Here is a 16723-nt window from a genome sequence, read left to right on the forward strand (position 1 = left end):
TTTGTTAGTCAGTGTTTGTCACTATTTTTATATGTGATGTCTCATGACATCTCCCAATATGTTATTATCTTATCCATGTAACATGTATGGATGTACAGAATATTGAGGTGACTTACCACATATCCCAAGAAAGGCTGAAATTTAAATACTGATATTCCAGGCAAAATTCAAAATGTTGGAACATTTTATTTTATTATTTCACTCAATATTTTTCACACTAGATGATTAATCTCAATTTATTATAGTGACCAACAATAATAAAATAAAGGAGAGTGAAATTCTTTATGGAGGCCCCTTTCTTTCTATGTTTTATAAGGACTTGACCATTATTCCCACTGAAGGTAAGAATAGCACACAGAGAGTCTGAGGGAGTTCCAGAGACTACCAACCAGTTTGTTAAAGAAAAAACTTCATTTTTAGTATTGAACTTTTGAAAAGGTGTGCAGTAAAACATCACCTCTGTCCATTTCCATCAATTCTTCCCTCTATAGGAATCCACTCTTAATAGTTCTTATAGACCCTGCTAGAGCTTCTTCAGACCAGTGCAGGTAAGTGGGAATACTAGTTCTTATTTCCACTTCTTTTTACACAGAAAGTGGCCTATTTTATTCTCTCTTCTGATAACTTTTGCCTTTCATTTGATAACATACTTGGAAATCTTTCCATATTGACACAAATTCCTTCATTATATTTATTCCTTTGTCATGTTACCTTATATAAATTTACATCAAAATATATCTCACTAGAACCCTATTCATAGGTACTTATGTTTTCCCCCCCCAAAATGCTACTACCCCAAAACAAGACTGCAAAGAATACACACTTGTCATTTGTACATATGCAGAAATTTCTGAATTTCAGAGGTGGAATGTCTGGATTAAAGGTTAGATCATTTTTTTATTATTTATTTATTCTAATTTGTTATATACGATGGCAGAATGCAATTCATTTAATGTCATACAGATAGAGCACAAATTTTCAAGTCACTGATTGTACACAAAGTATTTCCACACAATTTGTGTTTTCATACATGTACTCAGGGTAATGATGTCTAACTAATTCCACCATCATTCCTACCTCCTTGACCCCTCCCTTCCCCTCCCTCCCATTTGCCCTATATAAAGTTCCTCCATTCTTCCCATGCTACCCCTTTATCACCATTATGAGTCAGCATCCTCATATCAAAGAAAACATTCAGCCTTTGGTTTTTGGGATTGACTTACTTCACTTAGCATTATATTCTCCAGCTCCATTTATACCTGCAAATGCCATGATTTTATTCTCTTTTAATGCTGAGTAATGTTCCATTGTGTATATATACCAAAGTTTCCCTATCCATTCATCTACTGAAGGACATCTAAACTGGTTCCACAATTTAGCTATTGTGAATTGTGCTACTATAAACATTGATATGGCTGTGTCCCTGTAGTATGCTGTTTTAAAGTCCTTTGGGTATAGACCGAGGAGTTAGATAGCTTGGTCAAATTGAGGTTCCATTCAAAGTTTTCCAAGGAATCTCCATACTGCTTTCCAGACTGGCTACACCAATTTGCAGTCCCACCAACAATGTATGAGTGTGCCTTTTTCTCCACATCCTCGCCAACACTTATTGTTGTTTGTATTCTTGATAGCTGCCATTCTGACTGGAATGAGATGAAATCTTAAAGTAGTTTTGATTTGCATTTCTCTAATTGCTAGAGATGTTGAACAATTCTTAGCAAGAAGAGTGAAGCTAGTGGCATTACTATTCCTGGCCTTAAACTATACTACAGAGCAATAGTAACAAAGTCAACATGGTATAGGCACCAAAATAGACCTATAGACCAATGGTACAGAATAAAGAACACAGAGACTAACCCACATAACTACAGTTATCTTATATTAGACAAAGATGCCAAAAACGTACATTGGAGAAAAGATTCAACAAATGGTATTGGGAAAACTGGAAATCCACATGTAACAAAATGAAATTAAACCTCTATCTCTTGCCATGCACAAAACTCACCTCAAAGTGGATCAAGGACCTAGGAAATAAACCAGAGACCTTGCATCTAATGAAAGAAAAAGTAGACCCAAATCTTCATCATGTCAGATTAGGCCCCAATTTCCTTAATAAGACTCCTATAGTGCAAGAATTAAAATCAAGAATCAATAAATGGGATAGATTCAAACTGAAAAGCTTCTTCTCAGAAAAAAAAAAAAAAAATCAGTGAGGTGAATAGAGTGCCTACATTTTGGGAGCAAATCTTTACCACAAGCACATCAGATAAATCACTAATCTCAAGGATATTTAAATCACTCAAAAACCTTAATACCAAAAAAACAAACAAACAAACAAACAAACAAACAACAACAAAAAAACCCACAAATAACCCAATCAATAAATGGTCCAAGGAACTGATCAGAAACTTCTCAGAAGAGGATATACAATTAATCAACAAACATATGAAAAAATGTTCAAGATCTCTAGCAATTAGAGAAATGCAAATCATTTTTCTTTTTCATCGATTTTGCCAATTACTTTACATAGGGAAGATAAGTAAGGTTTAGAAAATGTTCTACATTATTATATTTATATTCACATATTTTGGCAAAATGCCTGGCATAAAAGCATTCAATAAAATGCTTATTTGGGGGTTATTTCATTATTCTCCAACTTCACTTTTTTCTGGAAAGTATTAGTCTCACTACTGAATTATATTTGTGAGAGGCCAAAATTCTGTGATACAAAAAGAGAGAAAAGTACCCATGCTGACTCATCAAAGAAGCATTATTTTTTTAAGAAAACTTTGAACAGTGTACTTGGAGAAGTCAGACTGCAGAACGGGTGCCCAGGTTAGGTGAAGGGAGGACGGTCGGTCAGGAGATCATGGGAATTTCCCTCCAGGGCAGTTTAACCTTGCTTGAAGAATCTTAGGAAATGAGTGATGTTGGCACCAACTTCTCAGTTAGCAAAGGTTCAAGGTGCATTGGACGGATGTTCCAGAAGTTACTGATTTCATGACAGGCTTCAGCAAGCCTGGGAGGCCATTTTAGCTCTCTGACAACTCTCTAGGCAGCAGCGGACAGTGATAGAGTTAGAAATCACTCAGTCCACAGGCTGACTATCCAACTCAGTGAGAAACTTGTTAAAATGATGGAATCAGAGTCTCTCACTCTAAGGGCTCTGATCAAATTCCCCGAAGGTTTATAGGATGTTTTGCTCATCAGCTTGTCTCATAAAAATTTGGCTTAGTCCAGTCTCTCATCTCACTGGCAAAGAAATGAAGGTCCAGGAAAACCAAATAATTAGCTGTCATCACAGAGTTAATCAGTGACAGATCTGGAATATGAACCCAGGTCACTCAATGCTGTTCATTCCTGGATGATGGGCTTGGGGAGGAGCTAAGTAAGTAACACTGTATCATTTACTCTCTTTCCAGCTGAAGCAGCTCAATTCCTTTCTTGTTTTTCATAGATAGGTTCCCATCATCTTTTCCTTAACAAATGGACATTATGTTCTAAGTGTTTCAGAGCCTTTTATCAAAGGTAGAAAAAAAAAAACAAGCAAATGATAATCATACAACCAGCATGTATTTGAATCAGTCCTGGCCAGGCTGGGGTCCCTGTTTCCTTTTGTGAGAGGAGGGTCTTATACTAAGAGGATTAGGAATATTAATATTTACAGCAGTTTAGATATTTGGCATTAAAGTCCTATTATACAGAGAATACATATGAGATATTACAACTGAATTGTCATTACTGCAGCCCAGTGCTGGGAACAAAGTCAGGACCATGTTAGATACCCAAAAATGAAGGGTCAATTTTCTTGTAATCTCTTCTTATCAATAAAATAAAACAGCTTAGATTTTATAAGTCTCAGGCAATAGTGGTTCTCCACCTTGACTGGGTATAGGGATAATCTGGGATGCTTTAAATTTCCTGGTATACTTAGACATGGGCCCCGTCCACTGAGTTTCTGGTATACTCGTTCTAGTCTGCATCCTTGGTGTTAGGATTTTTTCAAACCTCCCTGGCAATTCTGGTGTGCAACCAAGGACTGAGAATAGTTGCCTTGATGGCATTGGTTCTTATAAGTACAAACTTCACACTGACAACATCACCTGGGAACTTGTTGGAAATACAAATTATCTTTATCCTGACCCAGACTGACAGAATAAGAAATTCTGGGATGATCCCATAAATATGTATTCCAACACATACTCCAGGTGATTTCCATGTGCACCAAAGTTTATGATCTTTGAGCTAGAAAGTATGAACTTATCAGTGATACTCTTAGTTACCAGTGATGAATTCTGCTCCCTCACCTGTTGAAGTACAACATTAGGGAAGCATGCCGAGGCAAGAATATAAAGCAGGGTTTGTTTAAAAAGGGTAGCATAGACTTCTCAGAGAAGGGGGCCATAGATGGTATCCTGGTATCCCAAGAAGTGAGGGGTTTTGCCTTTTTTAAATGTCTTAGGCTTCCTTTGTTCTCCTAGTCTCTTCCCCTTATCTTTTTCTTCCTGAGCAGAGACTAGGCCCAGGAGATCCTCAGTGGGATGGCCAAAAGGTGGGAAACAGGTGGGCTGGAGGGGCTGGGGAGAAATGATCTGAACAGGAAGAGGGCATAATTAACAACTCCCTTAGGGAGGGACAATCCCTGGGACAGGTTACCTTAGCAGCAGGTTGGAGCAGGGGCAGGTTATCTTGGTGAGGGTGAATGAAAGTCTCTGAAGGCATTAGCATTTCAATCCCTCTCCAACTTTCTGGACTCAAATTGGCCTCCTCCATTAGACCTGACTTGATTTACCTATCTAGACTCACTGCCAGTCTAGTTCAGGCTTCATTAGGATAGGTGTCAATCAATAAGTAGAACTAGGCCAGTAAGCAGAAACACTTGTTTGGGAAAGAGCCAAGAAAGTGAGGCAAAAAGGTAAAAAAGCTCATCTCTCAGAATGAGCTAAAATTTATGATCAAAGCATTGGAAGAAACATGCTATTCTGTTTTATTGAAGTGCTCTCCTAAGAGAAAGGTTTGATTTAAAAATGTATACAGTTCTAAATACTTGAAATTTCCTGATTAACATACTTGGAAAAATTGGTCCTCTGAAAATGGCTGTCTGCATTTGCATGAGAAAATAGGAGTAAGACTTGGATTACTTTTGCTTCACCAATGCTCAGCAAATTGGTAAAAACTAGAGTTCAAGGCTAAGATCTCAGGCTGGCAGTGTGTAGAATAAATGTGCAACTGCAAGAATTGTACCTTTCCTGAATTGCTTTGTGGAGGAACAGCTGGGTTATTCTAACAAATCTGGGATATTTTAACAAAGTGCCCTAATCTTCTCTAAACTAGGTATTTTCTTCTTTCCTGCAGCCAGGGGCCATTGAGACTGCCCTGGAGGACTTGAAAGGCCACATAGCTGAGACTTATGGAGAGACCATTCAAGGCTTCTGGCTCCTGACAGAGTGAGTAGCTATGGCCAAAGGAACTAGAGTGGAAATGTTTTCCTTGACATCACTTTAGCAGAACAAGAAATGAACCTCTGATAGATTTTCTTCTGGTTGCTATATGAGAATTGATTGGCTTTTCCATCTAGGAAGACAAGTTCCTTCCATCGCATGGCTGATCAAATGGCCAGTTTGGACTTTTCCTGCTATTATCTGGGCTGGTCCTCTTGTTTGGCCATTTCTAAGACTACTTCAGGGCAGGCCTGTGGCATGGCTCTCAATAACTGGTGCATTAACTTCCTAAATCTCTAGTTCTAGTCTCATTTCCTATAACCATGTTGGACTATTAATCATTCCATTCCAGTGTAATGGCAAGAAAGTAGAGTTCAAGGTTAAGGTCTCAGGCTGGCAGTGTGTAGAATAAATGTGCAATGGTACCTTCCCTGGATTGCTTTGAGTAGGAAAGGGAATTAATGGATCAACTTGTATAGTTTAAATTGTATTTTATGCACAGTCAGCCATATAAGAAGGAATACCAGGCCACCTGTGGAAATTAGGATAAAAAACAAGTCTAACACATAAGTCCTTATATTATTACCCTCCTGCATTTACCCCTCAAGGCTTATCTTAGTGATGAGAGTTCTCATTGCAAATTTTCAGCATGCAGATGTTTAACTTTTTGTTGTGCCTAGAAACTATTGTCTGAGTGACCCTTTCTTTACCCACCCAGTGAATATTAGTGATTTCATGTTTTTTACAACAAAAAGCAAAATATCCACATGATAAGGGAAAGAGGCAACCCTTTTATTTATTTAATTACTTAATTTATTTACGACAGAACACATAATATTAAATGGAAAATGTGAATATCCTTCTATGACACTTAATGTATTCAATAACTTCTGTTTTCTGGCCTGATAACCCGATTGCCAAAGAATCCTGCAGAGAAGCTCAGTGATTCCTATGCTATGAGGGAAGAATAATTTAGTTAAGTCGGACATATTTAACTCAGATGAAAGAGGGCAACACTTGAAAGTTTAACATCCCAGGCCAGCAGAACAAATGCCTCAATCAACAGGAAATAGAGCCAAACTACCCGTGAGTCTGTCTGATTAATCTCTATTTTATACTATTCTTTCAAATGGGTTCCCAGAATTGGATGAATAGAACTTTTGAAATGCAACTTGCCTGTCCAATTTGAGCCTTTGTTTCTTCATCTATAAAATGGTTCTTTAGAAGACTAAATAAAATAATATCTGCAAAGTGTCTATAATATAGAGGATTTTCTTTTCTTTTTAAATATAGTTTCATTATACATAAGATTAGGATTCATTTTTACATAATTATAAAAGCATTGAATGTAATGTGCTCTAGTTCAGCCTCCAGTAATTTCCTTTTCCTTACCCTCCTCCCTCCTGTTCCCTTCTCTCTACTGAAGTCTTTCTGTTATTTACTTATAGTTTTATTTTTAATTAGTGTCTTTTGGATTTACACGATAGTGAGATTTACTTTAGTGTCCTCCTCTATTCCTAACCACGAACTATTAAAGACTTCTTCTCCATTCTCCTCCTCTCCATCTTCGTTTCCATCTTCTCCTTCCCTTTCCCCTTCTTCATCTTTTGTTGTCTCCACCTTCATTTCCATCCTATCCCATCTCTATCCTTTCTGAATTAACTCTAATGAAAAGGGAAGCCTATAATTCAGGCTTTTCAATAATTTACTTTTGACAGTCTCCATGTTATTCCTTACCCCCCATTCTCCTTACACAGAGTAAAATTTGACTAAAGCAAATAAAAACCCTGCTTTAATTAGGACCATGTCCACATAGATTCTAGAAGTACAATCAGAAGTAAATTCTTACCTAATTTGTTTTGGTAATGCATCTCTCTTATAAGGAAGAATGCACAAATATGGCCTTTCAAAATCTTTTTTTGAAGTAACCCTTTTTGAGTTCTCAAATGATAGACCATTAATTTAGTTAATATTGTATATTTAAATAGTTTGGTTTTATTTGTATAAAAATGTGCCTTTTTGTTTGATTTTTGTTTAGTGATTATAAAGACTTGCAGATATAAGTAGTCCAAAGATAAATCAGATTGTACAATCTGCATGGAAGCTTAGCACCATAATTCTAGGTGCTTGACTTAATATCAGCTACAATAATTAATACAATCATTAGTTTTCAGATAAATATGAACAGCTATGTCCCAAAGAACCAAACTTTGAACCCAGTTTTGAATCTAATTAGAAGTTCTGAAATGGGTAAAGCCTATCTATAGACTCATTTTCCATTTCTCTTTTATTTTTTGGTACTTATATAAATTAAGGACAACAATGAGTGATCTATCTTGTGTACATGGGGTTCCATGCAATCATGTTTGCTTTCACATTTCTTTCCTACAGTTTGGAACCCATCTCACTTTATATGAGATGGATTTGGTATTCTTTTCATTCTGCTTCTCTGCCATAATTCTTTAACTTCTCCTCCCAAATTAAAAGATGGTTTCAAGAAAGGTTCTGATTTCAGTCATTTCCACCATGGTGAGAATTGCTACTTTCTTCTCTTTGCTGCTTAAACCTTAAAGCTTGTCCTTTGGGGTCTTGTGCAATGGGAAGGGCTGGCTTCTGAACTAAATAAATGGGGCTCAGTCACTGTGATTGTTCAGACACAGGAGGGAGGCCCCATTGTCTGAAAGAGGAGGGTTGACAGAAACTCCCAAAGGTCTTAAATAGTTAAGTCTTTTTGTTTGTTTGATTAGAGATTGTGGGACATCAATATGGAGGAAGGGGGAAAGAAACAGTAGTAATGAAAACAAACAAAACTAGCTGCTAAAACAGCAACAGCAAAAATAAAAACCAGATCAAACAAACAAACATACAAGCTCAGAAAGAGAGAGCCTGGGACTACTCTGCCCCTTGCTTCTTTATTTTATAGAGAAGGGAGACTCATTCATTCAGGTCCCATGAATTATAAAATCCTCAATGTAGACCAACTTCTTTAATCCCACCAACCACACAATACCCTCTCATAACACTTCTGTGTATAATGGAGATGATGGGGCTTCATGCTCATTGACTCTCAGCTCCTGCATGGAGATGAAGATGCCTCTGGTTGCTCTTCCAGCAATTCGAAGTATATCTGCTTTTAAATAAGAATTCCAGTTTCAGAATGATGAATGTAAAAGGCCTTTTAATATACATGGCACATTAAAGCATATGTTTACATTTGTAAATTTGCTTCAACTTCCTGCAACCGTGTTGCTTTTATGATCACCATTTTACAAATGAGAAATGGAGGTTGGGGTGCATGAAATGGCCAGATGGAGAGGTGGAAGTGATAGAGCGGGGAAGATGGACAACACCCCTCTAGTAGTCATGAGGCTGATTGGGTTCTGATTCTTTCCAAAAGGTGTAAGATGCAGGTTTGCAGTGATTGATGAGCTCAATTCAGTCATTAGTCATGGTTGGTCAGACTCCTAGAAATAGTTTGATGGAGGAAGACAACATGGGAATTCTCAGGAGGAGAAATAGGAGAAGTAAATGCTTATGGGCCTTTTGCATTATGCTAAAAAACTGAGATTCTATCCCATTAGTGATGTGAAGACACAGAAGGTTGGCAGAAAGCAAATGTATTGACATTTTATGAAGATCAGTATAAGCCCATAATTAGTTATTTAAAATATTTGGAAGCTAATGTGAATCAGAACTGAGATTTTTTCAGATTTTAGAATGGTAATACAAGCTGGGCATATTGGTGCATACCTATTTTCCCAATGACTAGGAGGCTGAGGCTGGAGGATTGTAAGTTCAAAGCCAACCTCAGCAACTTAGTGAAACCCTGTCTCAAAAAAAAAAAAAAAAAAAAAAAATGTGGATGTGGCTCAGTGGCTAAACACTCCCTTGGTTTAATCCCTGGCACCTCCCCCCCAAAAGTAAAACAATGCATATTATTTATTATTTTATGTCCCAAGTAGAAATGTAGGAATCTAAGATAGCCTCCCCCTTAATTAAATACAGTAATTATTTTGAAGGGAAATGTGTGATTCAAAGTAAGATAAATAAAACAATAGATGGCAGGTCCAGGTCTAAAATATGGTAAAGATCTGCTATCTTCAGAGCTTTGTTGTCATGAAATTGTAAATTAGGATATTTGACCTTCATGTGTTTGAAATGTCAAGGACAAACCAATGTGTGGAAGGTTGGGTGACAGATATTTACTTGTACAGTATCAGTCAGGGTCTTACCAAATGGTGTATTAAAGTTGATTTACACTAGCTCATAAGAGGTGATTGGTGAGCTTCAGGAATTTTAAGAACCAGTTACTATTAAAACTAATTTGTATAAAATTTTCATAAAAATATAATGTAAAATAAAAATAAATATAGTCAAAACTCACCACTTTATGATGATTTTATTTCATTTTCGTTATTCATGCTATGGGGTAATTTTGACCATTATATTTGCTTAATGAAATATCAGTTATGTTGTGCTATTACATATTTCTTCCTAACTCCCCATTCACTGCTATTATGTTGGCAACTTAAATTCAGCCACAGTGACAACATTACACTGTGGAAATTGGTAAACACCACGGGTCAGAGCTTTATTTCTTGATTTATTATTTGTTGATTTTCAAAATTAAGAAAGTAATGGAAAATGTTAACAATGAAGGTGAAATCTAAAAGCATATCCTGTCTGCAGATCTAACATCATAATACTATTTTAAAAATTGAGGAAATACTATTCTTGCATTAAGAAGTTATTATGTAATTCATCAAAAGTTACCTTTTTCATTGATGAATGGATGCATAAAGTATACACAGAGGCAATCAGAGAAATGTTATTGCAGTATGTCCAAGGCTACATGGTTGCAGAGAGACTGTTTTCTGGACCTGAGGTTGAGACAGACTTTGCTGGCTCTTATCCATCTTGCTGACCCCAGCTGGAAATGACAAAAGGCTCCTCTTCCTGAAATATCACTCTGGTGCCCTCTACTGCAAAAGATTAACATGGTCCCCTCTTTAAATGAGAAACACTAAAAGGAATTTCATCGTTTAACACGGAGCATATAACATACAGCATAGCTGGGCTTTGTGGATCTTTGTGTTTCATATGAGGAAAATCCAAGGCAACTCTTGGGTTTTGGCCTGGAAACCCGAGGGATTGCCAGCTACTATTCCAGGTTTTGAAGGAAATGATAACTCAGCTTCATTGAGAAGCCATCATAAGATAAACATGATAGAAATTACTTTATGCACACAGTCTCACCTAGTCTTCCCAACAATCTTACCATTCACCTGTTATAGTACCTATTGATTACAATTTTGGAAAATATGATTTTGAGGTGTCCATAGAGCACCCATGTGGAGAGGTTGAATAGGCAGTTTTACATATGGATCCAGATCCTGTCTTCAAAAGTATTTTTTAAATGGATTTTGGAATGCTAGTTTATTTAAACAGTGCCTTATGTAGAAGCTTAGGACATAAAAAGAAATTAAGTAAAGCAATTTTCCAAGGATGGCATTCAAATGAATTCAGTTGAAGTATTTTATGGTATTCTAAATTGTATGGGTATATTACTCAGTAAATTAGAAAAATACTTTGAAGGCATTTGGAAAAAGGACACAAAGCCTGGATAGAGAAGCCAGGAGGGGAACTAGAGTGCTATATCCAATGAACCCAGATTCCAGCTAGATCCCAGTTTAGCTGAAACCGTAATGAATATCCCAAGAAGTGTCCTAAAAGGAGCCAGGTCTTCTGCCTCGTGTATCAAGAAGATTTATATGCCTCTAGAGCAATAAAGATAAGATAGTGTTTGTTTAGCTCTGACCTCATCTTCTCAATCTCTTTCTGGGCCCTATGGAAAAGCACACTTTAAGAAATTGTTTATGTGTCTTGAGAAGTGATCCATTAAGCCAATGCTGAGAAGACCATCTTGACACTTTCTGGAGTCTCGGAGAGGATGATATGATAGCAGTGAAGTGGCTCTTCAGCACCATATACTCTGAGATATCTTAGCTATAGTGGTTCAGGAGGCAGGAGGAGATGTAACCTTCCCCTGCACAATTTAGGCTGAAGTGGTGGGGGTGGGGATTCATCATTATTTTTATTATTGCTAAATGAGAAGACTTGCCTATGGTGGCTGGGATCAAGTAATTCTTACTCTTCATCTTTGTGAAAAATACTTAGAATGTGTTTAATTATCTACTTTTCTCCAACCTGCCCAGATTCTATCCTAGGACTTTGTTATAATAGGAATGTGAAATCCAATTAATTGTCTATATTAAACTTACAGACATAGAATCACAGTAGGAAAATGATGTCATACAAAGTGGGTAGATTTGTAATTAGGAGACTTGGGATCCTCTAGTTCTTACAAGTGTAGCTTCATGAACTTGGGTAGGGGTTATTTTTTCTCTATTAATTTGAGAGTTTGTTTTAATATGTTCTTTGGACCATAAGAAATTCACTACTTATGAAAAACATCCACTGTTAATTTTTGGTGTTATGTTATTCCACCTTTTTTCATGCATTTTTGCTAAGGATTGTTATATTTTAATAATAACATTTATTGAGCTTTTGAAATGTACCCAGCACTGTGATAATTTGGTCTGACCATGCATTTGCCATTACATGGAGATAATGCATATAATTTTGATTATCTCTAAATGGTACTTCTCTCTCTTTTTTTTTCCTTCTATTTTTCTTGGTCACAATATAGTTTTTGTAAAGCTACTCAATTGTTTACCTGTTATTCAGTACTTTTTAAACTGTCAATAGCTACCCACATTAACCAGATTTAAGGGCTTATTGTTATTTTTCTAAAATTTAAGCATTGAGTAGGGATGTCTATTATTGGGGCGGAGTAAGACTTTGTAGTTGGAAAGAGAAATGAAAATACATGGTGAGTGGGGAACAGTGGAGCATGACTGTAATCCTAGCGGTTTGGGAGGCTGAGACAGGAGGACTGCGAGTTCAAAGCCAACCTCAGCAATTTGGCAAGGCCCTGAGCAACTTTAAGTAAAACAACCCTGTCTCTAAGTAAAACATTTTTAAAAAGGGCTCGGGATGTGGTTCAGTGGTTAAGTGCTCCTGGGTTCAATCCCTGGTACCAAGATGAATCTGAATATGTTTTTTGATAAAATAGTAAGTAACATTTCTGTAGCACTTTGTAGTTTAAAAGCACTTTGTCTTAGTTGAACTTCCTGGCAATGGTCTGAGGCAGGAAGTGTTACCTCCAGTTTGTAGATACGGGAATCAAGGCTAGGAAGAGCATCATAGCTCTAAAGTGGCAGTGATAAAGCTGTAACCCTTTATGCTGCCCTGACTTTTGCTAAAAATAATCCTTTCACTATTGAGCAACGATCCCATGTGTGCCTTGTTATTACATCACAGCCTCATGATGGGCAAGGGCTGCCTCTTTCAAAGTGGGCATCCCCTGCCTAGCCCACTGCAGCTCCTCTGGCAGAAACATGTTTGAAAAATGAGAATTCTGTTTCTTGGACTTGGACTTGGTGAGGTGAGCGGAAGTGTTTAGAAAGATGTTTCCAGAAGAAAGAGCTCTCCCAAATCTTTAATTAAAAACAAAGAGAGCCTGGGAAACAAAGGAATGTTGAAGAACAGGTGACTAAGAAGCATCTTCAAGGCCCCAGGCTGCCTCTGATCCCCCCAGCACTGCTTTGGGATCACTTTTACTCTTGCTCTCCTCAAACAGACCCAGGGGACAAGGCCAGGAGGAACCATTGGCTTTATTTTATGGATGAAGAAATCCAGAGATTAAATGACCTGTCCAGGGGCAACCACTTATTAAGGGTCACAGGAGAGCTTGACTTCATGACACCTCCCTCCCAGCCTCGCTGTCTTCTTATTACACTGCTCTCGCTGCCTTTTGTGATTTTTCATCTTCTGACACAGCGATCACTGCAGTTTAAATTGGTTAAATGATCTTTGTGCCTGTGTCTAGTTTCTCTGTTGATTGTCTTTTGTTTGCAGGGACAAGGGTCAGAGGTTCATTGGAGACCTTTTCCTTTTTTCCTCTCCAGATCTTTCTCTGACTTGTGCTGTTGATTTGACTTTATTTAGTCTTTGCCCAGAAATCACTAAAAGACTCAGACACCTGTGGGGAATGGTGAATGATACTGATGGACTAAAGGCAATCACACTTTGATCCTGTCAGTCTACTAATGTTATAAGGGTTGCTGAATTAACTGTAATGGAAAATACTACTACTAATAATTAAAATGATAAAAGACACAAAACATGGAAATCAGAGATTTATAGTCACAATGAGTTGAAGGATACATCTACTATGCAACTGTTCTATCTAACACCATTCTGAACTGTTCTATCTAACACCATTTTTTGCACACTTCCTGGTATTCCAGATTCCCGCTATTCTAATTGTGGTCCTGGGATCAGCAGCACCATGGTCCCTGGGAGCTTGTTAGCAATGCTGATCCTCAGGTCTCATCCCTCAGGCCCTCCTGCACCTGAACCTGCATTGTCACAGGATTCCTGTACACCTTATAATTTAAAAAGCACTTATCCAGATCACTCTCAGGCTCATGGTCCATGCACTTGCATGGGTCCTCACTATCTCCATACAATATCATTGCATTTTTAAGACCCTGCATTTAAGACTGAATTACCCACTCCAGCCCTATTTACCTTTAGAAATAATCACTTAAAATAAAGAGTCTGGTGTTTCCCCAAATTTCTGATGCTATGTCTTGGCCTCATGGTTTTACTCATCACCTGATTTCCTCTAACATGAATGTGTTTCCCAGCTTGTTACTGGCCTAGATCTCTCCTGTGCAGCAGGAATACCAAGTCCAAAGAACTATTCCATATGACCCCAACAGGAATAATCTCACCTCCCTTCCTTGGACTCCTTTTATAATGAGTATAGTGATCATGCACATTGAGAAAGCATTTAGATTCACTTAATTCCAGCCTATCTCACCTCACCTTCCAGTACTCCACACAGTGTATGGCACATGTTATGGCTTTGAACCTAATTATGAGCTTGACTCAAATTTAATTTGATAGAGTTTCTGACACTAGCAGAGTCCATGTGTAGTCCTGTCTCTGCACCCCTCAGCCTCCAAGCAATGCAAAGCAAAGCCCAGTAAGCCTTGCATCTGTCCTTGGGTGAAAGTATTCAGGCTTAAAAGAGCCTCAAATCTATCAAGATGTTAATGACCTGTGGCAGGACTCTGGCAGCAACAAATGCACCTCTGTTGCCAGAATCTATTTATACAGGGTGGGTGTTTCCAACAACCACTTAATTAAACACGTTGCTTTTCTCTGTAAATTCTCCATGGCTGCAACCTCATCCAGATAGCTGATGGTCCCTCAGTGACCTACATTATAGGTCAGTGAGGGCATTTAGTTACTGCAGTAAAAAATGTACTTGGAAGTGTTTGTTTTCCCATGACTGCCACCAGTAAGGGAGGACACAGAAAGAGCCAAGAGATGAAAAATGTCTGGTGCTGCTAAATGCCTAGCTCCATCACTTATCAGCTATTGGACCTTGCAAATCCTGTAAATTGTGTAATCTCATATCCTCTTGGACTTAGTTTTATCATCTATAAAATGGGGATATGAAGAAACTTATTTTTATGGATGAAATTACTGAATATATGTATAATGCTTACAACAATATTTGTTGTGCCATGAAATGTTGGATTTTTATTGATTTTTTAAAATTCTAATTTGTTATGTATGACAGCAGAATGCATTATAATTTGTATTACACATATACAGCACATTTTTCATCTCTCTGGTTGTACACAAAGTAGAGTCACACCATTTGTGTCTTCATACATGTACTGTCTTGCCTACCCCACAACTCCTTTCTTCCCTTCCCTCCCCTTTGCTCTATTTAGAGTTCCCCTAATTCACCATGCTCCCCACCCCTCAACTTCATTATGAATCGACATCTTTTTATCAGAGAAAACATTCAGCATTTGTTTTTTGGGGGGATTGGCTAACTTTACTTAGCATTATATTCTCTAACTCCATCCATTTACCTGCAAATGCCATGATTTTATTCTCTTTTAATGCTGAATAGTATTCCATTGTGTATATATACTGCATTTTCGTTATCCATTTATCAACTGAAGGGCATCTAGGTTGGTTCCACAGTTTAACTATTGTGAATTGTTCTGCTATAAACATTGATGTGAAAACTCAACTCAAAGTGGACCAAGAACCTAGGAATTAAACCAGAGACACTGTGCTTAATGAAAGAAAAAGTAGGCCCAAATCTTCCTCATGTCAGATTAGGCCCCAATTTCCTTAATAAGACTCCTATAGCACAAGAATTAAAATCAAGAATCAATAAATGGGTTAAATTCAAACTCAAAAGCTTTTTCTCAGCAAAAGAAATAATCAGTGAGGTGAAGAGAGAGCCTACCTTCTGGGAACAATTTTTTACTACACACATATCAGATATAGCACTAATCTCTAGGATATATAAAAGAACTCAAAAACTTAACACCAAAAATAAAGAAAGAAATAACCCAATCAATAAATGGGCCAAGGAACTGAACAGACACTTCTCAGAAGGTGATATATAATCAATCAACAAATATATGAAAAAATGTTCAACATCTCAATTAGAGAAATGCAAATCAAAACTAAGATTTCATCTCATTCCAGTCAGAATAGCAGCTATTAAGAATACAAACAACAATAAATGTTGGTGAGGATGTGGGGAAAAAGGCACACTCATACATTGCTGTGGGACTGCAAATTGGTGCAGCCAATCTGGAAAGCAGTATAGAGATTCCTTGGAAAACTGGGAATGGAACCACCATTTGATCCAGCTATCCCACTCCTTGGTCTATACTCAAAGGCACAGACAATCCAGTGCAGCTGGATTATGATAAGCAGGTGTGAGAGAGCTAGAAACTGGCTAGAAGAGTAAGAAAGAACAAGAAAATACATGTATTTTGATTATCAGACTAAAGAGTTTGAGCCACATTCTGTTATGTAACCATTAATTGGAGATCGTAGGCCACTTCTACCCTGCTCAGTGTTTTAGATAGGAAATGTGGTCCCAGTTTGCCAATGCCTTGCCATTCCTCTCTGTCTTGACTAGCCCCTCTCTACTCCCTTGATACAGTGGTGTGTGGAAACCAGCCCATACCCTCTCATATGAGAGGCAGCTGTGTGTGTCTCTTCCGAAAACATTTCATGAACTCGCCTTGGTATCTTGACATAGTTTTATGTATGGTAACCATTTACATCAATAAGATAAAAATCAAAGCATGTTGTTATTTTTGAAATTG

General features: G+C 37.5%; 1 protein-coding gene across 11 annotated transcripts in view; it reads left to right on the forward strand.

Annotated features, from left to right (window-relative positions):
• Tprg1 (tumor protein p63 regulated 1) overlaps positions 1-16723 on the forward strand; it is a 207995-nt gene that overhangs the window by 104747 nt on the left and 86525 nt on the right. For all 11 annotated transcript variants that reach the window (XM_076867499.2, XM_076867493.2, XM_076867491.2 and 8 more), the window contains one exon: positions 5356-5447. In XM_076867499.2, coding sequence (XP_076723614.1) covers positions 5356-5447 — 92 coding nt within the window. The remainder of the gene's footprint in view (positions 1-5355; positions 5448-16723) is intronic.

This window comes from Callospermophilus lateralis, chromosome 10 (genome assembly GCF_048772815.1).
Source record: "Callospermophilus lateralis isolate mCalLat2 chromosome 10, mCalLat2.hap1, whole genome shotgun sequence".
Taxonomy (NCBI): domain Eukaryota; kingdom Metazoa; phylum Chordata; class Mammalia; order Rodentia; family Sciuridae; genus Callospermophilus; species Callospermophilus lateralis.